The sequence below is a fragment of the Piliocolobus tephrosceles genome, chromosome 13 (assembly GCF_002776525.5).
Source record: "Piliocolobus tephrosceles isolate RC106 chromosome 13, ASM277652v3, whole genome shotgun sequence".
NCBI lineage: Eukaryota > Metazoa > Chordata > Mammalia > Primates > Cercopithecidae > Piliocolobus > Piliocolobus tephrosceles.
This window is the reverse complement of record NC_045446.1, coordinates 11,280,804-11,305,205: the sequence shown is the minus strand read 5'-3', so window position 1 is coordinate 11,305,205 and position 24,402 is coordinate 11,280,804. Positions and strand designations below refer to the sequence as shown.

Here is a 24,402-nt window from a genome sequence, read left to right as displayed (position 1 = left end):
CCCACACAACTGCCTCCCCTGAGGACCACAAGTGACAGACACAGAGTGGCCAAGAGAGGGCAGGGCTTGGGTATCGCCCATCCTGATGCCACTGGGAACAGGCCCTCGGCAGCCACTCGCCCACTTCTGCCTACTCCCTGCCCTTCCCTCCAACACCCCCGCCGACCCCCCAACCTCCAGCACCCAGTCCATACCCTGGAGACTCACCCTCCTTGACCACCCCAGTGCGGGCCGCAGGGGAGTTCTGCGTGACCTCCTGCACAAAGACGCCGTCATCCCTTTGGGCAATGGTCAGCCCGTGGGAGCCGCTACCCTGCCAGTTGGGCAGCAGCAGCTCCCGGGTCGTCTCCTCCTCCTTCTCCATCTGGGATGAGGTGAGGAAATGGAGCTGGGGTCAGTGCGGGTGGGAGGACATTAGGGCATGGGAAAGCTGGCGATCTCTGGTGCTATAAACTCCAGGGAGTGGGGCCCTTGGCAATGCGCCTGCCCCTGCAGCCGGCTCACCTGCCAGGTGAGGTGTTGGGGATGGGTTACCTCGTCTCAGGTCCTTCCACTGTGGAAGTTCTCCCAAGGCATAACAAAGAAGATGGAAATGAGATAGCAGAGGCAACTGGCCCCAGAGGTAGCCAGTCCTTCATCCCTGTCCCCCACAGCCCCAGCCTCCCATCCACACGGGGCCCACCCTCCCCACATCCCATCACCTCCGCCTCTCTCTGCCTCTCCCACCTACTGACCTTTGCAGGATTCCGCTCAGGAGCAAATGCCTTGCCAGGAGCCCGCCCCTCCTTCCTGTCTTCCCCTCAGTCTCTCTCGTCAGGATCTCGGTCACAACCTAGGGGAAAGTTCATGATGATGCTCACACTCTGGTCAGCAGTCAGCTTGCTCGAGTCCCCACCCAAGGGACAGCCGGGTCCTCTGCTACCCAGGCCAGCACACAACCCCGACCCCCACCACCGCCATCAATTCCACTCGTTCATGACTCTCCAGCCTGGCACAGCAGAAAGGGACCTCAGAGGAGCCAAACTTGGAGTCAGATCCTGGCTCTGCCTCCTTCAAGCTGTGGGACCCTGGCCAAGACACTTCATTTTTCTGAACCTCCATTTCCTCATCTGTGAAAATGGAGGCAATAAAGGAGAAAAAAATGAACACCAGCCGTCAGGAGCCGCTTCATATGCACATTCTCACCATATTCTTTTTATTTTTTTTCTTTTTTTCTTTTTTATTCTTTATTATTATTATTTTTTGAGACGGAGTCTCGCTCTGTCGCCCAGGCTGGAATGCAATAGCAGATCTTGGCTCACTGCAAGCTCCGTCTCCCGGGTTCAAGTCAGTCTCCTGCCTCAGCCTCCTGAGTAACTGGGACTACAGGCACCCGCCACCATGCACCATGCCCAGCGAATTTTTGTATTTTTAGTAGAGATGGGGTTTCACCGTGTTAGCCAGGATGATCTCGATCTCCTGACCTCGTGATCCGCCTGCCTCAGCCTCCCAAAGTGCTGGGATTACAGGCGTGAGTCACGCACTCGGCCTCGTTTTATTTTTTTTGAGACAGGGTCTGGCTCTGTCACTCAGGCTGGAGTGCGGGGGCGCGATCACGACTCACTGCAGCCTCAACCTCCTGGACTCAAGTGATTCTCCTGCCTCAGCCACCCAAGTAGCTCGGACCACAGCCACGTGCCACTACAACCGGCTAATTTTTGTATTTTTGGAGAGATGGGGTTTTGCCATGTTGCCCAGGCTGGTCCAGAACTCCTGGGCTCAAACAATCCCAAACTGCTGGGACTATAAACAGGAGCCACCGTGCCCGGCCTCGACCCACATTCTCAACTACAGCTTCAAGAGGGAGATGTTACTGTCCCAATTTCACACACAGAGACTGAGTCTCTGAGAGAACAGCTTACCCGGGGTACACATGACAGCACAACTATGCTGGGCTTGGACCCGAGTCTGTAACTCCTTTTTTTTTGAGACGGAATCCCGTTTTGTAGCCCAGGCTGGTGTGCAGTGGCATGATCTCGGCTCACTGCAACCTCCCCCTCCCGGGTTCAAGCAATTCTCTGCCTCAGTCTCCCGAGTAGCTGGGATTACACCCACCAAGCCCAGCTAATTTTTGGTATTTTCAGTAGAGATGGGGTTTCACCATCTTGGCCAGGTTGGTCTTGAACTCCTGACCTCGTGATCCATCCTCCTCGGCCTCCCAAAGTGCTGGGATTACAGGCGTGAGCCGCTGCGCCTGGCCCACTGAGTCTGTAACTCTTTGGCCTACTCCATCCCAGGTCTGCCGCTTGTAACAGGTGGGAGCCTCCTCAGAGGCTGCCTCCAAGGAGGAATGGCAGTGTTCCACCTCCCTCAGAGACAGAGACTCGGGCCGCCTGGTCTCACCCAGTCCCCGGGACCAAGGGGGTGCCTCACCAGCTGGCAGCTCTGGGAGCCCTGCCACAGGAAGCTGCCTGAACAAAGGAGATCCCAGCCCCACCAGGCACCACCCAAGCCCTAGAGGCTAGAGCCCAGATGAGCCCGACTTGGCCCATGGTGAGTCCAGGCCTGCTGGCTGCCCACACCAGGCCCTGAGCCAGGCCCCTTTAAATGCAAGCATTTAGTAATAAATTCGCCCTCCAGCCACAGGATGAGCTGTCATCTGCAGGCGCCCTGGAAAGATACCAGGCAGGACTCTGCACAGGGCTACGGACTACAGCCACTGCACAAAATGGCGGCAGTGGCCACCAATTGAAATGGTGTGAGGAACACTGTAAGTCATGGGAAAACTGACCCAAAGCCCCGCCTACAGCTGTTTACATCCAGAACGTATCAACAGTCAATCAACGCACGTATACCGGCTGCCTCCACATGCCCAACACTATACTTTGCACTGCAGACGGAACCGGCCAGGGATGGACACAGCTGGGTCCCGCACCTAATTATACGCTGCATTAGACTGTGACCTCACGTCACTCACGCACCCATGTGCCGGACAGGGAGATTTAAGACTCAGTTCCTGTCACAGACACACATCAGATGAGCAAGGTGCACTAGCTGTGACCGATTTTGCCGCAGAATATGCCAGAAGGCTTGGGAGCCTTCTGGGGGAAATGAAATGTACATGGGGTCTTGAAGGCGCTAGAGGTGACCTCTGAGGATGAGACTGTGTCTCTTGGGAATTTGTGGGCACTTAGCAGTTCCTATCTCAGGCAGATCACAACACGGATGAAAGAGAAACACAGACCCCAGCCCCCGACAGCCATCCTCCCGTTTGACAACGCAGTGTGGACGACGTGTCTCCTTGTCAACACAGATGCTGGCTACAAGGTGAGCAAAGACTCTGAGCCTGTGGCCTCAGGTGCAAACTGGGGAAAACACCTCCTCCCTTCCGGCCGCAGAGAAGGCTGCGATGGGAAGTCACTCTGACCCTTCCCAGTGTGAAACAGCAAAGCTGGGGCTTACATGGCACATGCTCTCCCAGTGTCCAGTGCTCAGCAGCTAGTCCTGCAGAAAAGGAGCCGGGCAGAGGCAGGGAAGGAAAAAAGATTCCAGACTTCATCTCTCAGACGGAACTGAAGCCACCCCTTCAGATCGCCCAGACACCCCTGTCCTCCTCCTGGAGGAGGGCCCCTTTGCTCACCGCAGCATCCTGGTGCTGTGCCAGCAGCCAGCGATGGGGAGAGAGCTAGCCGAGCCAGATCACCCTCGCCCACACCTCGGCCCCACCCTCCCTTTTTCCCTCCCTCCCCAGTGAGTCACTGCAGCTGGCTGCAACAGCTCCAGACCTGCAAAGGGTTGAGCCTAAAACCCAAAGGAGAAAGTGCCTCCTGGGCCAGATCCCCAGGTGCCAGAGGAACCAGAGCTCCCCTGCAGACAGGCAGTTGGCTTCCCTGCCAGTGCCTCAGGCAGAGTCCCAGGGCAGAAGTCCCTTTAGAGGCCCGGGACAGACTTGCTACCTGCCTCAACCCACGTGGTTTCTGAGGAGGGGAGAAACCAGCCTAAGCACACAAGCGATCCAATAGCCCATGAGGATGGGAGCCATTGGACCCGAGGCTGCAGGTTGGCCCTGGCAGGGTACCCAATGGCTTCCCGGCCAGGTGGGGCTGCCAACCACCCTGCCTGCTCTGGCTCTGGCCCTGCTGTCCTGGCACAGCCTGGAAGGACTCCCCTCCCATCTGACCTGGGCCATTCCGTTCCAAGAAGGGGCATGGAAATACTGAAGGGAATAGTGAAGGAGAAGCGTGGGATACTATGTAGCCGGGGTTCCCCTTTCTCCATTCCCACATTTGGTCCCAGCCCTCAGTCTCTCTTCCACCTCTGGAGCCTGTATCAAGCCCAGGTGGCCCTGTCTTCTCCTCCCACACAAGTTAGGTTAAGTCAGGCTTTCCCCGGAGGCTGAGGGCTCTGCCCTGTTGCTACCCAAAAGAGGGTCTTTGGAGCTTTGGGGAATTCTGCACGATTCAGCCAAGTGCCATAAGCCTTCAGAGCTAGGAGAGACCTAGAGTCGTGCCACCCAACACAGCAGCCACATGTGGCTATTCAAATTTAATCAATTAAAATTCAGTTAAATTAAAATTTTAGCTCATTGGCTGCACTAGCCACATTTCAAGAGCTCAACAGCCACATGTAGCTACTGGCTACTATATGAGCATGGACACAGAACACTTCCCCCACTGCCGAGAGTTTTATGGGATGGCACTGCCTGTTACTTAAGGATGGAGAAAGTAAGGTCCAGAGAAATGAGAGAATGGGAGTGTGCTGGGGCCCTACTCCCAGAGCCTGCTAGCACACAGCCCAGTGGTCCACCCAACAGCCTCCCTCGTGATAGGAAGAAACGGGGCAGAGCTAGGCGCGCTGGCTCATCCTGTAATCCCAGCACTTTGGGAGGCCGAGGCACACTGATCGCTTGAGCCCAGGAGTTTGAGATCAGCCTGGGCAACATGGCAAAACCCTATCTCTATAAAAAATAAAAACTTATTTTTTTTTAATAAAAAAAGAAGGAGGCCGGGCGCGGTGGCTCAAGCCTGTAATCCCAGCACTTTGGGAGGCCGAGGCGGGCGGATCATGAGGTCAGGAGATCGAGACCATCCTGGCTAACACGGTGAAACCCCGTCTCTACTAAAAATACAAAAAATTAGCCGGGCGAGGTGGCGGGCGCCTGTAGTCCCAGCTACTCGGGAGGCTGAGACAGGAGAATGGCGTAAACCCGGGAGGCGGAGCTTGCAGTGAGCCGAGATCGTGCCACTGCTCTCCAGCCTGGGTGACAGAGCAAGACTCCGTCTCAAAAAAAAAAAGAAGGAGCAGGGCCAGAGTGGAGACTCCCTAAGGCAGAATATTGCTTGGAGGGCAGAAAAGAGTGAGATGGTGAGGCCACTCCAGCTGCAAAGGTGAGAGCACGCATGCCTGACACTGTGGGACAGGCTATAAATCAGGCCAGAAGCAGCGAGAGAACAGCCCATCCTGTCACTTCAAAGCTGCAAAGAGGATGTGCCGAGCAGCAGGGCTCTGCCCATACCCTGTGATTGGGCATGACGCCAAAGTAGAAGCAGGAGAACTCCAGGAAGCAGATTCTTGACCCCAGCAGATGGCCTCTGCCAGGGGTGACCTCCAGAGGAGGCTCCTTCCTCCACTGCCCTCGGAGAACAGTACCCCTTCCCGGGGCGAGCCAGTATAAAGACAGCCAGGATGGAAACCAGGCCAATTGTTGCAGCAGCTAGAGACAGCCCTGCAGCCAGCGTCAGCGTGGAGATGACAGGAATTGATACACACACTCCCCCAGAGACAGGCCACAGGCCTCTGTGCCCAAATGCACCAAACCTGAGGACAAGATACACACCACAGGGGCCCACGACGAGGCATCCACCCAGCACAGGCGGGACACAGGAGGCAACCCTCCGAGGGGAAGAACATCACCCCATCCGTGGTAGGGAGGGCCCCAGCCACAGTGAAACTTCCACCCAGCACGGCGGCACGCACACGGGTCAGTCAACCCACCACACACACAAGGCCAAAGAGAAGCAGTCCTCATCCCAGGAACGACAGGACTCACGCCCAGAGTCAGAGACCCTACCAGCGGGCAGGCCCCCAACATCCGGAACCAGGAGGAAAGGGAGGCTGTTCAGAAAGGCACACCCAGCAGACAGCATGCTCTGCTCTCACAAACACTCATCAGGAGGCAAAGAGGAACAGAGAGTTCGCGTTGAAAGAAGAAAAAACTCACACACAAGTAGAGAGAAAGAGAATTCTGCAGAGCATTCTTGTGTGTCACGGACTGTGGTGTTGGCAACATCCCATGCCTGGGTTCTCATTCAACCCCCAAATGATGATGCTGTGCGCAAAGAACTAATATCCTTATTGCAGAGATGTGGAAACAGGCCCAGGAGATAACACTACTTGCCCAGGTGTGAGAGAGTGGAAATGCAAGCCCAGGAGTCTCTGACCCCCAAGCCCAACGGTCTGCCCAGCAGAGGGATGAAGGCACAAGGAAATACACAGGATGACACACAGGAGAACCCACAGAGGCAGATGCACAGAAGAGAGACCTACACTGGAGTGAGAGCTAGAGGGACAACGACAGGAAGATGCAGAGACAAAGACCTCCAAACCCCCTTCCCCACACTCCAGCCTCAACCCAGCCCAACCTGTGGGCCGCAGACCCAGAATGGACCGTCCCAGGCATCCCAGGGCTCTGCATATGAGGGGCCTTTTGCTTCTGGGGCTTACTGAGGCTGGGGCCCGAGGGGGTCAGGATCCTGAGCTGCCCAGCACCCAACTCACTTCGACCTAGATTTCTCTTGGGCCTCAGCAGGTGAGAGACAAAAGAACCATCTCCTTCTGGGGCTCAACCAGCACCAGACTCATGCTAGAGGCAGGCAGAGCCAAGACAAGCAGCTCCACTTCCAGGAGACGGAGATAGTCATGACACGCAGACCCTCGTTCCAAAGGAACAAGGAGAAACACAGGGTTGACATCCCTTCCAGGGCCTGACCCTCCAATGGTCCCCCAAGGATGCAGCTGCCAGGCTTGTTTAGGAAAAAACATTATGCCCCATTCTAACTGGAGCAGAAGTGCGCAGACATCTCAGAGTCTAAGCCAGCATTGAGGACTTTTACAAACCCACCTAGCTGATTCTGGGCAGCACATAGGGAGGTGGGGCAGATTTGGAAGGTGGAATTACCAGGAAGAATTAGATGAACATGTTGCAAGACACATGCAACTTGGACACCTTCAGAGAAAGGCACACAAGCAAGCGCGCGCACACACACACACACACACACACACACCATGAGCACACGGAGACCCTCAGCCCCATTCTCCACTCTACACAACCCAGGGCAGCCTGCAGCCCCAGCCAGCCTTCACCTGCTCCTAACAGGCAGTTGTCCTGGAGGCCCCTACATCTGTTCACCTGGTGCTTATGTCCCCTGAGCCTGCACCTCCCCCTCTGTGTGTGCACCTGCCTGGCCTCCTCCCTGCTCCCTGCCCTTAGGAGAGGGAGGCACTAGCCCAGTCACAACTCCCACCAAGAGAAGTTTTTCCAGCTTTGTCATTCCAGCCCTCCCCTCCCCATCATCCCCTTCCCCTGGCCCCTCACATCATGCTGACTTCCAGGGCAGCCCCTACACCCCGACTGCAGCCAGCTGGTTGTTTTCTGACTCTGCTGTGACACTTTTCTCCATCTCTCTCTACCCGGGCCACGCACAGCCCCCTCCCATGCTCCAGTGAGTTCGGAAGCCCTGAAGCTCCAGGCTCTCACTTCCAGCAGAGAGGGAGATTCCTCTTCCCTCCCTGGCCAGGAGGGACTCTCTGCACTCCTTGTGAAAGGGGGCTGGGGACAGCATATTATCCAGTGGGGAGTCCCCACACCTGGACACAGAAGCAGGGAAGTGTGGGCCTTTACCCAGGACCCCTGGGATTAAGACACCAACTCTGAGGGTGGCGTCCTATAGAAGAGGGGGTGGAGCAGAACGCTTGGTCTTGCCCTGTGGGGTAGATTACAGTTTGGGAGCTGCCTGTCTGCCCCACCCAAGGCCGGGATCTGGGGAGGGCGCTGCTTGCTCTCCCCCCAGCGGTGGAACCACGCTACTGCAGGGGCGTGGGGCCAGGCCGCTCTGGCTGTGTTTTCGAAGAGCTGCCCCCGGCCCCGCCAGGACACGTAGCTGTAGACGGGATCAGCTCCAGGCACTTCCCCTTCCCCCAGAACCTCCGCTCCAGCCCCCGGGGACCAGGCAGGATGCCCCTCCCTGACAGGCCGTGCGCAGTGCCTTGCTTAACCCGCTCAGCTGGGGCCTGCACCCCCAAGGCTGTCCTCCACCTCCCAAAGGCCTCTGGACACAAACCGCGGGTGCGGACCTGTCCAGGACCGAGAAACTCACTTCAGTCCTTACCTACAACCCCTACGGGCCCGCAGGAAACCTCCACCACCAGCGCAGAATGCCACTGCCATCCTCTGCCTCCAAGCCCTACGACAATGCAGGCAGAGGTGACACATCCAGGCACGCCACAAGGGGAAGACCCTCATTCACAAGCAGTGGGACACTCTCACAGGCAATGACACACACCTCACTCAGAGACACAAGCTGTGACATGTGGTCACAAGGACCTAAAGCCACAGTGGGACGACACCTGCAGTGCTAACAGTGACCTACCTAGGACTGCCAGGGACAGCCCAGCCATAGCCCTGGTGGGAACTGAGGCCAGCAGGGAGGAAAAGAGGCTTCACTCCTTCGGAATCCTCCCGTGGCCCCACACTCCCCTGGACACACCCAGGAACGCTGGAAATTGCTCGTGCTCAGGAAGCCTTGAGAGCCCACCGGATGGCCTGAGCCCAGGGAAATGCCAGCCCGGATGAACCCATAGGGGACGAAGAGAAGGAAGAAGGCCCTAGATCCCCGCCACTGCCACCGCCCAAGCGGCACATTCTAAATCCTCCCCAGCGGCCATCACCCTTCCTCAAACCTAAGCGTGCACAGCCCAGCTCCGGGGAGAAACTTCGGGGCCTCCGGAATGGTGGGGAAGAGAGCCACACCGTTCCCGTGAGGGGTAGGACTAGCTCTCCCGGTCTGTCTGTCTGTCTGTCTCCAGGCGGTTCCCAAGTTCTGAAGAAGGTGGTGACCACACCCCAGAGCCCCACACACCCCTCCGCCCCCGCGGCTTTGCCCCAACCCCTCAAACCAGCTCCTCAGGCTCAGGGTGACCGGCTCTGCCAGGACCCACCCGCCAATTCCAAGTCGAGCAAAAGAATGCAGCCTGGCAGCACTGCCACCTTTCCCCAGGACTTCCCAAGGGCTAAGATGACTCCAGAGACCCCCAGCTGACTCCCTGCCCTGGGCTGACGCTGGAGCTTCTCCCTCAACAGGTCCCTGTGTCCCACCCCGGGCCCTGGACCATGTCTGGCTGGCACAAGTCCTCAGCTCCGAGGGGTCGGCTCCTCAAGGAGTTCCCAGACCAGGAGCCCTGAATCGCTGCTGGTGGCCTCCATATCAGTCCGCATGACTTATGTGGCTCCCCATGTGTCCCTGTTCTCTGACCAGTGTCCCTGTGCATAACCTCTTAGGGACAAAGGCTTTAGAGAGGGACTCAGACACCTTCTAACCCACATTCCCACGGCCCCCAAACCCTGCGACCTCTCCTAGCTCCTCTCCCACCCTCCCTCACCCTACAGCTCACAGCTCAGAGAAAAGAGGTGCCCTTAACTCGGGGGCTCCCCTGTCCTCCCCATTCTGCACACGCCACCATCCACGCGGTGGGGGGTGGCCAGCCTCTGTCCCTAAGGACAGGAGAAGGAAGCCTCCCCACATTCAGCTTCTGAAAGGAAGTGAGTGCCACACCCTGCCCCTGGGATTTCCCTCATGGGGCGGGGATGAAAGCGAGATCTGCTCCCCTGAATTACAGGCAGTGTAGGTGCAGGGGCCCTTAAATGCCTTCCCCCACTCTCTCAACTTCACTGCCACAGCCCCTCACTGTATTCCACAGAATCAACCCAACACCTACTATGCTCTACGCTGTGCTGGGAAGGGCAAGCAGAGAGCAGGAGCCCTACAATCCGAGGTTGGATTCTAAGGAAGACGGGTTCGAAACCAGTATTTACCGAGCGCCCAGCGCTGTGCTGGAGACACAGAGGGAGATATCTAGGACCCTTTTCCTCCGGAGACTCCGGGTCATTCTCTAAGGACCTGACTGACTTGGAAGGTTCCCACACACTGCCTTCCCACAAATCCCCTCCACAGAGCAGGACACTCTGCAGCGACCGCACGTTCCCTGGGAGCACCTCACCGCCACGGTCGCCGCGGCGGGAGCCACACCCTGCGAAACCGGCAAGTACACACATCGCACACAACCCTCTGTGGCCTCGTTGTGCAGAGGGGCCAGAGCCGTTCCCCACCTGGTTGTCTGGGCTCGGCTACAGCTGAAAACACTCACGTGCCCCCTCCGCACCCCTCCCAGCAAGAGGCACAGCCAGCCCTGTTTGGGCCCCTGGAGTCCCTCATGGTCAGCGCCGCCAAGGGGCTGCGCCCCCACACCCCGGCCTCGGCACTGCTGGGGGGCGACCAGCCCTGCCAGGGGCGGCCCAGGCCCTCGCACACCGCAAACCCCTCCTTGCATGGGAAAGCCTTACATAACACAGCTCTGCACACACCCTAAGCACGCTGCCTCTCCAACTCCAGGCGAGACCTCGCCTCGGGCCCCCTCTCCTGGCGCGCACCGCCGGAGCGCAGGGTTCCAGCGAGCGCAGCTTAGCCCTCCTCCCACGCCAAGCCCGGCTCCTGCCCCCAACTCCCACACACAGCCCCTTCCTCCTCCCCTTTGCCCCTCACCACTCCTCCCCGAGTTCTGGTTTGAATTAGTCACCGGCTCCAACCACCACATTCCTCAGGCTGCTGGCGCCGGGCCAGGCGCTGGGGCGGGGGCCATCCCGCCCGAACGGGTTTGGGAATGGGGTGGGGGAAAGCACCGCCTCCCGAGGGGAAGGGGCGGTCCCGAGGACTGGGCCGCTGCAGAGCACCCCCCTCCTCGCCCACCTCAGCGTAGGAATCTCCCTAATTATGTCCCCCTCCCCACCCATCCCGCTGAGAGGCGCATTGCAAACTTCCAGGCTCCGCGGCCCGAAAGGAAGAAGGTTTTCTGGAGCGGGGAACACGGAGGGGCAAGGCTAGGGCGGGGCAGCTGGAGGAGGCTGAGGGGCTTGTGGTACAGAACAGGGTGGGGCCTGGACGACTCGGGACGCGGTTAGGGGCGGAGGTGCAGAGAGCGCAGAAGGACAGCCGAGGGGGCGCACGGCGCGGGGTCGCGGAGGCGCGGCGGCGATCTCGGAAATTTCCCCTCCAGTAAACATGGGATACGAAAGAAGCAGCCCCTGAGCACCGCCCCATGCAGGGAGAGGAGGTGGGACAGAGGCCACCAGGCCCGGAACAGAGCACCCAGCCTGTAGTGGAGCCAACAGTCCGCCCTCCGTAGAAATACAGAGTGGAGCAAAGCACTTCGAAGCGATTTTCCAACTTTAACCAACTTGAGCCCCAACTCGAGGCAGAACTCCGCTCCCCGAGAGCGACGCGTCGCCTCCCCGGGTGGCCCCGCTTTCTCCAAACTGCTTGAATCTTCAGTGACACTCCCAACAACGCGCCCTGCCGGAGCCCCGCAACCCACCTCCCCCCACCCGCCTTTGGTGCCCCGGACCCCGATGGCGCCACGGTGCGCCTGGCGCCCCTACCTGAGGGCTCAGCCCCAGGGCACAGCCATAGCCGGCGCGAGGCCCGAGGCTGCGGTGCTGCGGCTACTGGCGGCGACGAGCCCCGTTCCGGGCGGGTCTGGCAGGGCGGGCGGTGCAGTCCCCGCGGCAGAGCAGCGCCGAGTGGCCGGGCCCCCGTGCGCGGAGGCGGCTCTTGTAACTCCGGCTCGGGCGGGCGGGTCTGCCCAGAGCTGTGGGGAGAGGGCGGGGCCGGGCGGGGCCCGAGCGGGGCTAGAACTGGCGAGCGGGGCAGACCCTGGAGGGACCCGGGAGTGGGCTGCTGGGGAGGGGGGCCGCTGGGGGACGCGGGGACGTTCTTTCCCCCCTCCCCCCATCCACTGTCCCCTATCCTGTCCCGGACCTGGATCTGCTGTCCCACATGTGCAATGTGTGGCTTCATTGGCAAGAAACTCCCGCAGGCTCCCTGGGCTCGCCGTCACAGCTGGAACTGCGAAACAACTTATTTTGCAGGAAGGGCCTGCGGGCTCTGAGGCGGCTGGGGGCTTGGGTGATTCAGCCGCGACCGTCAGCCTGATCCGGACCTTTGAGTTTTCTCTCAGCTTAGGCAACTACACTTCAGATCCCAGGCCGCAGCCTACTTGCTTGGTTCCCAAGCTCCATGCAGCCGCGCCCATTTCTCTCTTTCCCTCTTTCTCGGGGCCCTTCCGTCCCTACCCGCACAGAACTGCCTTGGATTCCCACCCCCAGGAGCCGGCGTCACCAGTGCCCCGCGCACCGCGGTGCTGCGCAGGCCGCGGGCATACGCGGGTGAGGCCTGCGGGCGCCGGAGAGCGGACCTGACGCCCACCTTCCTCTCCAGACTCCCGCCCCCAGGAGCCGGAGCCCCTGCGCTTCCTCTGCCTCCCATTCCTTCGCTGCGCGCCCCTCCCCCGCCCTCCACTTGCGGGACGCTGAGTCTCCCAATTTACAGCCATTTCCCACAGCCACTTCTAACTACATCGAGATTTTATTAAACGCTTAATGATGGGGTGCGGGGGCCTTCTGGCTACACACTCCCCTCCACACTCCCTTTCTCTTCTCCCGCATGAGTCCTCTCTTATCCTCCCTCCTAGGTGGCCACCCACTGCCCACTCCAAGCCAGTTTCCCCTCCTTCCCAAATGCTAGGAAAGAGAGACCCCAGGCTGGGGAACTGGGGAGACCTAGTCCAGGCGGGAGCGCCCTCCTTGCTGCAAGATCATGAGTGGGCTGGAGCTGAGACCAGCTCGGCCCTGTCCTCTGAAATGGCAAACATGTTTACAGGCTAAAAATACCCAGCAGTCAACTCTGCTGCCAGCCCTGGGGGCTGTGTCCAGGTCCAGTTACCGGCACAGAGTACAGACCGTGGGGGAGGGAAGAGACAGCCAGAGGAGCCACAGACATGGGCGCTCATATAATGGACACAGAAAGGTGGAGCCGCATGTGCAGACATCCAGGCAGGCAGAGACATGTGAAAACACAAAGCGGAGGCTTGGGCACCAGCATTTTCTCTCGCTCTCTCTAATCTACACACACAGGTGCCCAGATAATGACTCAACCCCATGGCAGAGGCAGCCTCGCCACAACACATCCCGAGCACACAGTCACAGACTCAGACTTTCCCAAGAATCACCTCCTCCCCCATTTTGTTCTGCACCCCTTTCCTAGCACCTACCTTATTTAAAGAAAACAAATCTAAAACTTTTGAACTATGGAACTCTTTAAAAAAACACACACACACACACCAAGGCCAGGCACGATGCCTCACACCTGTAATTCCAGCACTTTGGGAAGCCAAGGCAGGTGGATCACTTGAGCTCAGGAGTTCGAGACCAGCCTGGCCAACATAGTGAAACCCCGCCTCGACTAAAAATACAACATTTAGCAGGGCATAGTGGTGCGGCCTGTAATCCCAGCTACTGGGGAAGCTGAGGCAGGAGAATCCCTTAAACTTGGGAGGCGGAGGTTGCAGTGAGCCAAGATCGTGCCACTGCACTCCAGCCTTGGTGACAGAGCGAGACTCCATCTGAAAAAAAAAATACAATAAAATACAGATGTCTCCCTCCTCCCCTATCACAGTCCCTCTCCCCAAAAGTAACCATTGTTAACAGTTTACCAAAGGATTTTTAACTTTATGGAAGGAATCATCATCTCATACCTCAAAAGAGCAAATGTTCCTGATGCATATTAAAACAGGAGTTGATTTACACCTAGGTTGGAAACACAGGGTAGCTGCAAAAAGGGCCAACGGGGCCTGGGGGGCTGCTGGCGCAGAAAAGGAAGAAGAGCACGGAAAGGCGTGGACACTGTGCCTTCGCCTCGACTGGGCTAGATCGGCCCCCCAGGATCCAAACAGCAGAGGCCAGAGTCCCAGGCTCAGAGCCAACTTATCTGCTCCATTGTTTGTTCTGGCCACCCTTTTGGTCAACAGGGAAGAAGGCAGGAGGGAGGGGTTGGTTTTTGAAGCAGTCCCAAAGCAGAGATCACTGTCCAGGTACTTCATTCAGGGGTATGAGTGTCAAGATTACCTGGTGGGGGGTACTTCTGGGGACTGGCTCTTGTCCCATTCCAGACTGGAGGGCTACAGAAAGTTTAACCTCAACCCTACCCTCTAAAAAAACCATGATCCTGGCAGGGCACAGTGGCTCACGCTTGTAATCTCAGCGCTTTGGGAGGCCAGTGGGGTGTGGATCACAAGGTCAAGAGATCAAGGCCATCCTGGCCAACATGGTGAAATCCCGTTTTTACTAAAAATACAAAAATTAGCACTTTGGGAGGCCGAGGCAGGCGGATCGCCTGAGTTCAGGAGTTCGACACCAGTCTGGGCAACATGGTGAAACCTCGTCTCTACTAAAAATACAAAACTTAGCCGGGCATGGTGGTGCACGCCTGTAGTCCCAGCTACTCGGGAGGCTGAGGCAGGAGAATCGCTTGAACCCAGGAGGCGGAGGTTGCAGTGAGCTGAGATCATGCCACTGCACTCCAGTCTGACAACAGAGCAAGACTCCATGTAAAACAAAACCAAAAAACTGATCCTGCAGGCTGGAACAGAGCTGGGGTTTCCTAAGACCACCGCCTCAGCCCAGGGGAGGGGAATATGTTCCAAAGTTTTCAGTGGTATGAATGGAGACACACACACTTTCAGAAACTTCTGCCAACTCCTCTCCTTCTGCCCACTGGTGTAGCCTCCCCCACACTCCCTCGGAAAACTACCTTAATAATGATTGTGTCTGATCCTGCAGCAGCTACTTTCGTGGTTTTTTTTTGTTTTGTTTTGTTTTGTTTTGTTTTGTTTTGTTTTGTTTTTTGAGACGGAGTCTCGCTCTGTCACCCAGGCTGGAGTGCAGTGGCGCGATCTCAGCTCACTGCAAGCTCCGCCTCCCGGGTTTACGCCATTCTCCCGGCTCAGCCTCCCAAGTAGCTGGGACCACAGGCGCCCGCCACCTCGCCCGGCTAGTTTTTTGTATTTTTTTAGTAGAGACAGGGTTTCACCGTGTTAGCCAGGATGGTCTCGATCTCCTGACCTCGTGATCCGCCCGTCTCGGCCTCCCAAAGTGCTGGGATTACAGGCTTCAGCCACCGCACCGGGCCGTTTTGTTTTGTTTTTTGAGAGAGAGTCTCGCTCTGTTGCTAAGCCTGGACTGCAGTGGCGTGATCTCGGCTCACTGCAATCTCCCCCTCCAGGTTCAAGTGATTCTCCTTCCTCAGTCTCCCAAGCAGCTGGATTACAGGCATGCGCCACCATGCCTGGCTAATTTTTGTATTTTTGTTTGTTTGTTTTTGTTCTTTTGAGACAAAGTCTTGCTCTGTCGCCCAGGCAGGAGTGCAGTGGCGCGATCTCAGCTCACTGCAAGCTCCGCCTCCCAGGTTCACGCCATTCTCCTGCCTCAGCCTCCCGAATAGCTGGGACTACAGGCGCCCGCCACCTCGCCCGGCTAGTTTTTTGTATTTTTCAGTAGAGACGGGGTTTCACCGTGTTAGCCAGGATGGTCTCGATCTCCTGACCTCGTGATCCGCCCGTCTCGGCCTCCCAAAATGCTGGGATTACAGGCTTCAGCCACCGCGCCCGGCCTAATTTTTGTACTTTTTAGTAGAGATGGGGTTTCACCATGTTGGCCAGGCTGGTCTCGAACTCCTGACCTCAGGTGATCCCCGCCCACTTCAGCCTCCCAAAGTGCTGGGATTGCAGGCGTGAGCCACCTTGCCAGGAGCTACTTTCATCTGTCCGCTCATTTAATCCTTGCACACCCTGGGAGGGAGGCACTTAGTGAGGAATGGCCTTAGAGAGGGTTCGTGATTTACCTAAAATCACACAACTCACAGAGGCAAGAGTCAAAGCTTCCACTAGCATTTAAGCCTCATGAGGACAGGGTTCTTTTTCTCTGCTGTATGCTTTGTGCCTAGATTAACTGATTTTTGTTGTTGTTTTTGTTTGTTTGTTTTGAGACAGTCTCACTCTGTCACCCAGGATGGAGTGCAGTGGAGCATTCATGGCTCACTGCAGCCTCAACCTCCCAAGCTCAAGTGATCCTCCCACCTTAGTCTCCCAAGTAGCTGGGACTACAGACGCACACCATCATGCTCAGCTGTGTTTTTTTTTTTTTTTTTTTTTTTTTTTTTGGTAGAGATAGGGTCTCACACTATGTTGCCCAGGCTGGTCTTGAACTCCTGGGCTTAAGCAATCCTCCCACCTCAGCCTCCTAAAGTGCTGGGATTATAGGTGTGAGTCACTGCACCCCAGCCCCTCATGCCTAGAGCAGTGACGGACACATAGCTATCACTCAAGAGCATGTTTCAAATGAATGAACGAACTCCAGGTATAACTGGCTCCAAAGCCCTTGCCTTTTCTACAGTAGATAGCATCCTGCATCCCAGGCTGTCACAGCTTCCTCTGGCTCTCAGCCCCCAGGGAGCAATTCCCCTACTTGTGGGTCTTTCTTGCAGCTACCCAAACATTTATTGTGTGTCCAACATGGGGTGGGGGAACTGTGGTGGTAGTGGAAGCAATAGAGACCTTGGCAAGATGGAATCCCAGCAAAAATCTCAGTTCAGGAGCAAAAGGCTCTGATATCCCTTTACCTTGTCCTTTGAATTCCTCGGAGGTCCTATGCCTTGAGAGAATTGGAGTTATCTTTTCTACCAGGTATTTTATTTTATTTATTTATTTATTTTTTTGAGATGGAGTCTCGCTCTGTCACCCAGGCTGGAGTGCAGTGGCCGGATCTCAGCTCACTGCAAGCTCTGCCGCCTGGGTTTACGCCATTCTACTGCCTCAGCCTCCCGAGTAGCTGGGACTACAGGCGCCCGCCACCTCGCCCGGCTAGTTTTTTTGTATTTTTTAGTAGAGACGAGGTTTCACCGTATTAGCCAGGATGGTCTGGATCTCCTGACCTCGTGATCTGCCTGTCTCGGCCTCCCAAAGTGCTGGGATTACAGGCTTGAGCCACCGCGCCCGGCCACTACCAGGTGTTTTACACAGCTACTCCCCTGCCAGCACTTTCCGACACACTATGTTTTGGGTGTTTGTTGTTGTTGTTGTTGTTGAGTGTTTGTTGTTGTTGTTGTTGTTTTGAGATGGAGTCTAGCTCTGTCGCCCAGGCTGGAGTGCAGTGACACGATCTTGGCTCATCTTGGCTCACTGCAACCTCTGCCTCCCAGGTTCAAGCATTTCTTCTGCTTCAGCCTCCCAAGTAGCTGGGAGTACAGGCACACACCACCACGCCTGGCTAATTTTTGTATTTTTAGTAGAGACGGGGTTTCACCATGCTGGCCACGCTGGTCTCGAACTCCTGACCTCATGATCCGCCTGCCTCAGCCTCCCAAAGTGCTGGGATTACAAGCGTGAGCCACCATACCTGGCCTGCTTTTTGTTTGTTTATTTTTACACACCGTGTTTTATAAGGAGTATTAAGGAGTTCCTTTGGTCCCTACTTTGCAAAGAAAACCTCCATCTTCTTGAAGGTTTAGACTCCTCTGTGATATTAAGTAAAGGCTTTCCTCTTATAAGAGGGAGGTCAGCCCTGCCGCTGGTGCTCCACCACTGTTCAGAGGCAGCTGGTACCACGGTCCTCCACACACACTGCCAAAGCTGGATGAGCTCTAGGACTTGTCATCACAGGGACACCCCAGCTTCCCCAGAAGTGACACTCCCTCCCTGGGGAGTAGGGGAGGTTCCCTGATATGTACGTGTTTTGTGTGTGTGTGCATGTGTCAGTTTGTGTGTGCGCGCGTGTCTGTAATGAACCTTGGGCTCTTCTGTTGCCAGGCGACATGCCTCTATTTTGTTCCTATTATGCCTGTTTCCATAGTAACCACAAAGGGGAGTTCTGTGGGCAGGCCCCTGGCCAGGGGATTCCCCTTCCCCTCCCTTCTCTCCACAGTCCCCTTTTCTGAAATCAGCATGTTACAAGGAAGAAAAGAGGTTGACTGCTCAAAGAGTAATCTCAGTTTCTGATCCCAGAAGGGAAATGAAGTGTGTGGTCTGTTTGCAGTCTCTTTAGAAGCAGACTTTTCCCCCCATGAAGGTCCTTTTGCATGATATTCTTAGAAGCAGAGAAATGGGCTGTGCCTGGTGGCTCACACCTGTAATCCCAGCACTTTGGGAGGCCAAGGCGAGTGGATCACCTGAGGTCAGGAGCTCGAGACCAGCCTGACCAACCTGGTGAAACCCCGTCTCTATTAAAAATACAAAATTAGCTGGACATGGTGGCACACGTCTGTAATCCCAGCTACTCAGGAGGCTGAGGCAGGAGTATCGCTTGAACCCGAGAGGCGGAGGTTACAGTGAGCCAAGATTGCACCACTGCACTCCAGCCTGGGCAAGAAGAGCAAAACTCTGTCTCAAAAAAAAAAAAAAGAAGCAGAGAAATGACTGTTAACCCTTCTTAGCACCATCTGGGATCTCCCAGACCCCACCTCCACCCCATACACACACCAGCCCAGGGATTAGCATCCCTGCCAAACAGGCCCTTCTCCACTCACTTCCGTCACTTCCTGATCTGTCATTGTCCCCCCTTGTCCCCGCCGCCCCCCCCCCCCGCCCCGTCTAACAGCAAATCTATCTGGTGATTCTGGAATCCAAACATCATTTCCTAAGCAATTCTCAAGCCCCAAACCCTTAACCCTATCCCAAAATATAAAGCCAAGTAAAATCATCCTTCCCCAGCTCAATTCAAATCCCAGCCTGTATTTAAACTTGAAGTTTCAAATAAGGAGTTCCTGAATTTCTTAGATCAGAGAGCTCTGATACACAGAAACTCTCCAATTACACTCAGTCCTAATGAAATCTTCAAGCCAAAGCAGAACCCAAGTTAAAGCTGGTTAGAGAATAACAGGCATGAGGCTGTCTCCAGTGTACCGTCTGGGAGGAAAGAAGGCAAAGAAAGACTGTCCAGGCAGGCAGAAGGGAAAGGAATTGGGCAGGGAGAGTGGGACAGGTGGACACACGGGTCACGGCTGCATTTCAGGCAGAGAGTTAGGGGTGTGGAGATGCTGTAGGGGAATAAGAGGAGACGCAGACCCCAGGTTAAGGAATAGAAGTGACAAGACATGACTGTATGAGGCTGTGAAGGAAGGAGGGAGGGAGAGACAGAAAACAGAAGAGCTCAGCGCCGAGCTAAGGACTGGGCCCGCTGAGTTGTAAACAGGAGCTGAGGGAGGGAGTTGGAGTAAACGGAGCAGCCAACGCCCCAGCCAGCTCCCCTCCCCAGCGGGGAGCAGGGAGGGAGGGGCCGAGGAAGTGGGGAACACCACCTCCTCGCCCCCTTCTTGGAATCTGCTTTTCTCCTGTCCTTTCCAACTTCCTCTACCTTTCCCCCAGCTTCCTGGGGAAAGAGAGACCAGCCTGGGTTTCCCTCTCTCCTCTGCTTACAGTTCTTAAAGGAGATCAGGCTGAGCAGGGAAGGAAGGGCCTAGGCTGCCCAGAGCCTGAGTCACCACATAGTTGAGGTTCCTGTCACTCGAAGTCCTGCCTCTGTTACACTCCGTGCCCTGTGCCCGCCCCAGGACTTGGATCGCTACATCTGACCCTGGCCCCAGGGCTGGCTCCACTTCCACACTCCTTACCAAGCTACCCTTACCAAGCTATGGGCGCAGGCAGCCTTTAGATGCCTCGCTCTCCCTGCCCCTCCACACCTGGCGTGCTGTGTCCACCACCCTTATCCCTAGGCGTTTGAGGGAAGCATCCTCCTGCTCAGCTTTGGAGCAGAAGTGACTCAGTGAGTAACTGCAAGGATTGTGGAAAAGCTCAGATGCCCCCTTGATAAGTCACTTCACCTCTCTGGGCTCCAGTTTCCCCACTGGTAAAATAAAAGGTTATTAGAGACGGTCTCTGGCAGTCCCTGCAAGAGGTACATCCTGTAAGTCTGAGTCAAAGAGCCGGGTAATTACTACTGAAGAGTGGGATAAAAGGGGTGTGTTTGCTAACCCCTGTCCTAACAGTAGGAGTGGGTGGGGTGGGGCAGGGCAGGGCTGGGCACAGGACTTGCCACCATAGGGCAGCCAACACCCTAGGCGTCTTGGTGACTCAGGTCCCACACGGAGGACGAGCCGGAAAGCACCCCATGGGTCCCCTGTGAGTCAGGGGAAATGCGGATCTCCCTGAAGGATGACTGCCTGGATTCCCGCTATAACCTACTCTCCTGCCACCTTGAAAGTCTCCCAGGATGGGTACCATAAGCTCTTCGTTCCACCTCCCTGGCATGCTCCGCACCTTCCACCCCTCCTGCCTGACCTTGGCAGCCTTTCTTGCCTCAGCCGTGAACTCTAGAGCCCTCCTTACCCTCTGACAGCTCCCCCTGCCCTACTACGTTCCCTCCTTCACCCCTTGGCTCTGCCCATCCTCACCATCCACCCCATCCCAGCAGAGCCCGCCAGATGATTGCAAAAGGGCTGAGCCAGCAGAGAGGCCTTCACATGACAGCTGTTCCTGCTGCAGAGGGGAGGGCAGCTGGGAGTGGAGGCACATTCCACGGGAGATCCTATCAGAGATAGCCCCAAACCCTCACTGACCATCCAACCCCCGATCTGCATATCTTGTGTTCGAAAGGTAGAGTCCGTAGGCTCGCCTCAAAATCCTGAGGAAATCCAGAAAACAAAGGGGAGTGGTGCAGAAGGGAGGGGCCTAAGGGAATGAAGAGAGCCCAGGAACACTGAGATGGGGTAGCCAGGACATCACCACTGAGCCAGTACCACCAGCCCAAGGTATTCTCCCTCCAATGGGAGATTCAACTGACGGAAGCGCTGCCCTCCAGCACCCCCCACCATACCCCACTCCACCCATCCCTTGGGTGCTGAGGCGCTGGGACACCCCAGTAATTACCCTGGAGGAAAACAACAGCCTGCTCTGGGAGCCGTGCCAGTCTGACTGGAGCAAACAGACAGGAACAGGTGGCAGTTTCTGTAACCTTTCAGGAGCACCAATGTGAGCTCCACAGCACTAGAGGATGGTAACTGGGTGGGAACCCCAGAATCACATTCAAACATACAGAAGCGGGCTGGGCGCGGTAGCTCACGCCTGTAATCCCAGCACTTTGGGAGGCCAAGGCGGGTGGATTACCTGAGCTTGCAGTTCGAGTCCAGCCTGGCTAACATGGTGAAACCCCATCTCTACTAAAAATACAAAAAAGAATTAGCAGGCGTGGTGGCACACACCTGTAATCCCAGCTACTCTGGAGGCTGAGGCAGGAGAATTGCTTGAGCCCGGGAGACGGAGGTTGCAGCGGGCTGAGATCATGCCACTGCCCTCCAGCCTGGCCAACAGAGCGAGACTCTGTCTCAAAAAAAAAAAAAAAAAATACACGAGCACAGCAGGTGGGGGAAGTTAGTGCCCTGCAGTGCCCTATAGGCACACTGGCTGGGGGAGCTACAGCACCCAGAAAAATCCATCTGATGTGTGTGGAGGGAAATTTCTGAGTTGACAACAAAGAGTGCCCGTTGCCATGAAAACCACAGTATTAATTTCAGAAATGACTGGGTGGAGCCTCCAAAGCACTTCATTCCCCTCCCTTCAACACTCTCGGCTTCCCCCACCTTTCAAAAGGGGAAGTGGCACATTTGGGGCATGTGGGCAGCTGGTGGGATGGGTCCGATCCAGTGAGAGCAGCAGCTGTCCAGCTCTGGCTCAAAGCAGGGCATGAAAAAAAGGAAACAATGTAAGTCTTTCTTGGAAGAACTTTAAAGGTTTTTAACTTTTTAATAAGTGACTTAAGCAGAAGTGCCAACAGCTAAGATAAATAGCTGCTTATAACCAGTATCTACTGGTTTATCTACAAACTAACCAAGTCCCTTTCAGTCCCTCCCATTCACACTCCAGGCTCTGTAAAGATTTTATCTGAGTCAACTGCAATGCTGAGCCCCAACCCCTTCTCCAGTTTCTTTCACCCTCCCTCTGTGGAGGCTCTGAGATTTTGCCCAGTAAGTGGATAAATAGCCTCCACATTCCCTCATTTTACCCTAGTTTTCTAAGATCATGCCCTGCCCTCAGCCCCTGATCCATTCAAACACCCCCTTCCCTTTCTGCTCCTCGCCCCTAGTCTCTGTGCCACGTGCTGGACCGTGGAGCCAGGTCACCAGCTCTATGTTGGGTGGCATGAGACTCCCTGGAACCAAGAGAAAACTGCCCAGCAACCACAGACATCGACAGGCGCAGGCTCTGATTGGCTGCCCACAGCAAAAGCAAGGAAAAGGAAGGATCCATGGAGCCATGGAGAGCCAAGCTGGGATGGGAAGGGGAAGAGCCCTTGCTGCAGTGACTCAGGCCTCCCTGGGGTGAGGCGGGGGACAGAAAGAACTCCAGATGTGCTTCCCCTTTCCTGCCTCACATCTGCCGTTAGAAACTTCCACTGTTCACCTCTCCCCTACCCACCACAGCAGAGGAGCCCTCACATCTCACCCCTGTGTAGAGGCCAACGGCCCAGCCTTCCTGGGGCCACAATCCTCTCCTCTTGAGGCTCCTCCTCCTGCTTGTGGGTACTGGCCCTCGCCCAAGTGCAAGCCCGGCCTCAAACAACAACCTGGCCACTCTTACTCTGCACCACAGTGAGGGCTGGAGGCAGGATGTGCAAATGACTCACTCTTCCTGCAGGCAGAGGGAGGCTGAGGTAGGGGACCCTGCCCCAGCCCAGATCGCCTAGTCCATGTGGGCTGCCAGGCCCATTGCTGCCCATGGCCCACCCAGCAGAACCCCACACACACCTCACAGTTGGGCTTCCCTCCTGAGCCTTTCAAGCCGCCCTCTCAAACCTAAACTACTCTTTCAACTTGCTTCCTCCTGTCTGAGGCTTCAGCCACAGGTTACAGTGAGCAAACACCAGGAAGGTGGTGAAGGTCCCACAACCACAGAAGGAGGTGTGATTTGAAACCGAATTTGGGAAGAGTCTGACAGCTTCAGTGAGGCCCCAGCAACAAGCTAAAAGGCACAAAAGTCTGCATCTAGCACTTTATTTTTGAGATGGGGGTCTGTGTTGCCCAGGCTGGAGTGCATTGGCTGTTCAGTTGCAATCATGGCAAGCACTGCTAAGGCCTCCAACTCCTGGCCTCAGCCATCCCCCCAGCAAAGTCGCCGGGACTACAGGAACATGTCAATGCACCGGCTGACCTAGCATTTTCACATCCTAGCTAACAAGAGCCCAGGCGGCTCAGAAGAAAGGTATCAAGTTTGGACCCAGTTCAAGAAGAGCTGCCAGGGAGCAGAGTCTGAGCAAGCATCAGCCCATCCCCACCCATATGGATTCTAAACCACAACTCTTCACTGCCCACTCCAACGGCAGGTCAAACGTGCTCAGCTGCAGATGACAGCCCAATCCCCTCCCAACTACCAGCCCGTGCTATGTACTTGGTTTCCCCATCCAAGCCAAGAGCCCTCTTCTGTGCCTGGACTAAGAAACAGCATAAAAAACCACACACAAAACCATAAGCTGGGGACCAAAGGCAGTCACCCGTGTCTGCATATGCCTCAAAACGTGACTCAATCTAGAGGTTTCCAATTTCACCCAAGCTATTACATTTACAGGGAGATCTTCAATGATCTTCAGAAAAGACAGAAGAGCAAGAAAATCTGAAAAGGATATAATAAAAATTAAGCTCAAAGGGCAAAAAAGGGTAACCTTTGGGTTGAGCAGGATATTAGCTGACAATTAAACCACTCTACCTTCTAGGAGGCAGCAGGGCGTGGACACAGGCTTCAAGAGCGACACTCACCAGGCGCAGTGGCTCAGCCTGTAATCCCAGCACTTTGGGAGGCCAAGGCGGGCGAATCACGAGGTCAGGAGTTCAAGACCAGCCTGGCCAACATGGTGAAACCCTGTCTCTACCAAAAATACAAAAATTAGCTGGGCATGGTGGCATGTGCCTGTAATCCCAGCTACTCAGGAGGCTGAGGCAGAACTGCTTGAAGCGGGACTCAGGAGATGGAGGTTGCGGTGAGCCGAGACCACGCCACTGAACTCCAGCCTGGGAAACAAGAGTGACTGTCTCAAAAAAAAAAAAGTGACACCCAAGTGAGGCGTGATGGCATACGCTTATAATACCACCTACTAAGGGGGCTGAGGCGGGAGGATCACTTGAGACCAGGACTTCAAAACTATAGCACGATTGAGCCTGTGTACAGCCAGCCACTGCACTCCGGCCTAGGCAACATAGCAAGAACCCCTGCTCTCTAATAAAAAAAATTTTGGCCGGGCGCGGTGGCTCAAGCCTGTAATCCCAGCACTTTGGGAGG

General features: G+C 56.0%; 1 protein-coding gene across 4 annotated transcripts in view; it reads right to left on the bottom strand.

Annotated features, from left to right (window-relative positions):
* Positions 1–11,885, bottom strand: part of AHNAK (AHNAK nucleoprotein) — a 104,250-nt gene extending 92,365 nt beyond the window's left edge. For all 4 annotated transcript variants that reach the window (XM_023189480.1, XM_023189482.1, XM_023189481.2 and 1 more), the window contains exons 1-3: positions 11,690–11,885; positions 735–832; positions 208–364 (exon numbers count right to left, since the gene is read on the bottom strand). In XM_023189480.1, the coding sequence (XP_023045248.1) occupies positions 208–364 (157 nt within the window). In that variant the 5' untranslated portion in view covers positions 735–832; positions 11,690–11,885. The remainder of the gene's footprint in view (positions 1–207; positions 365–734; positions 833–11,689) is intronic.
* Positions 11,886–24,402: the final 12,517 nt, after the last annotated feature.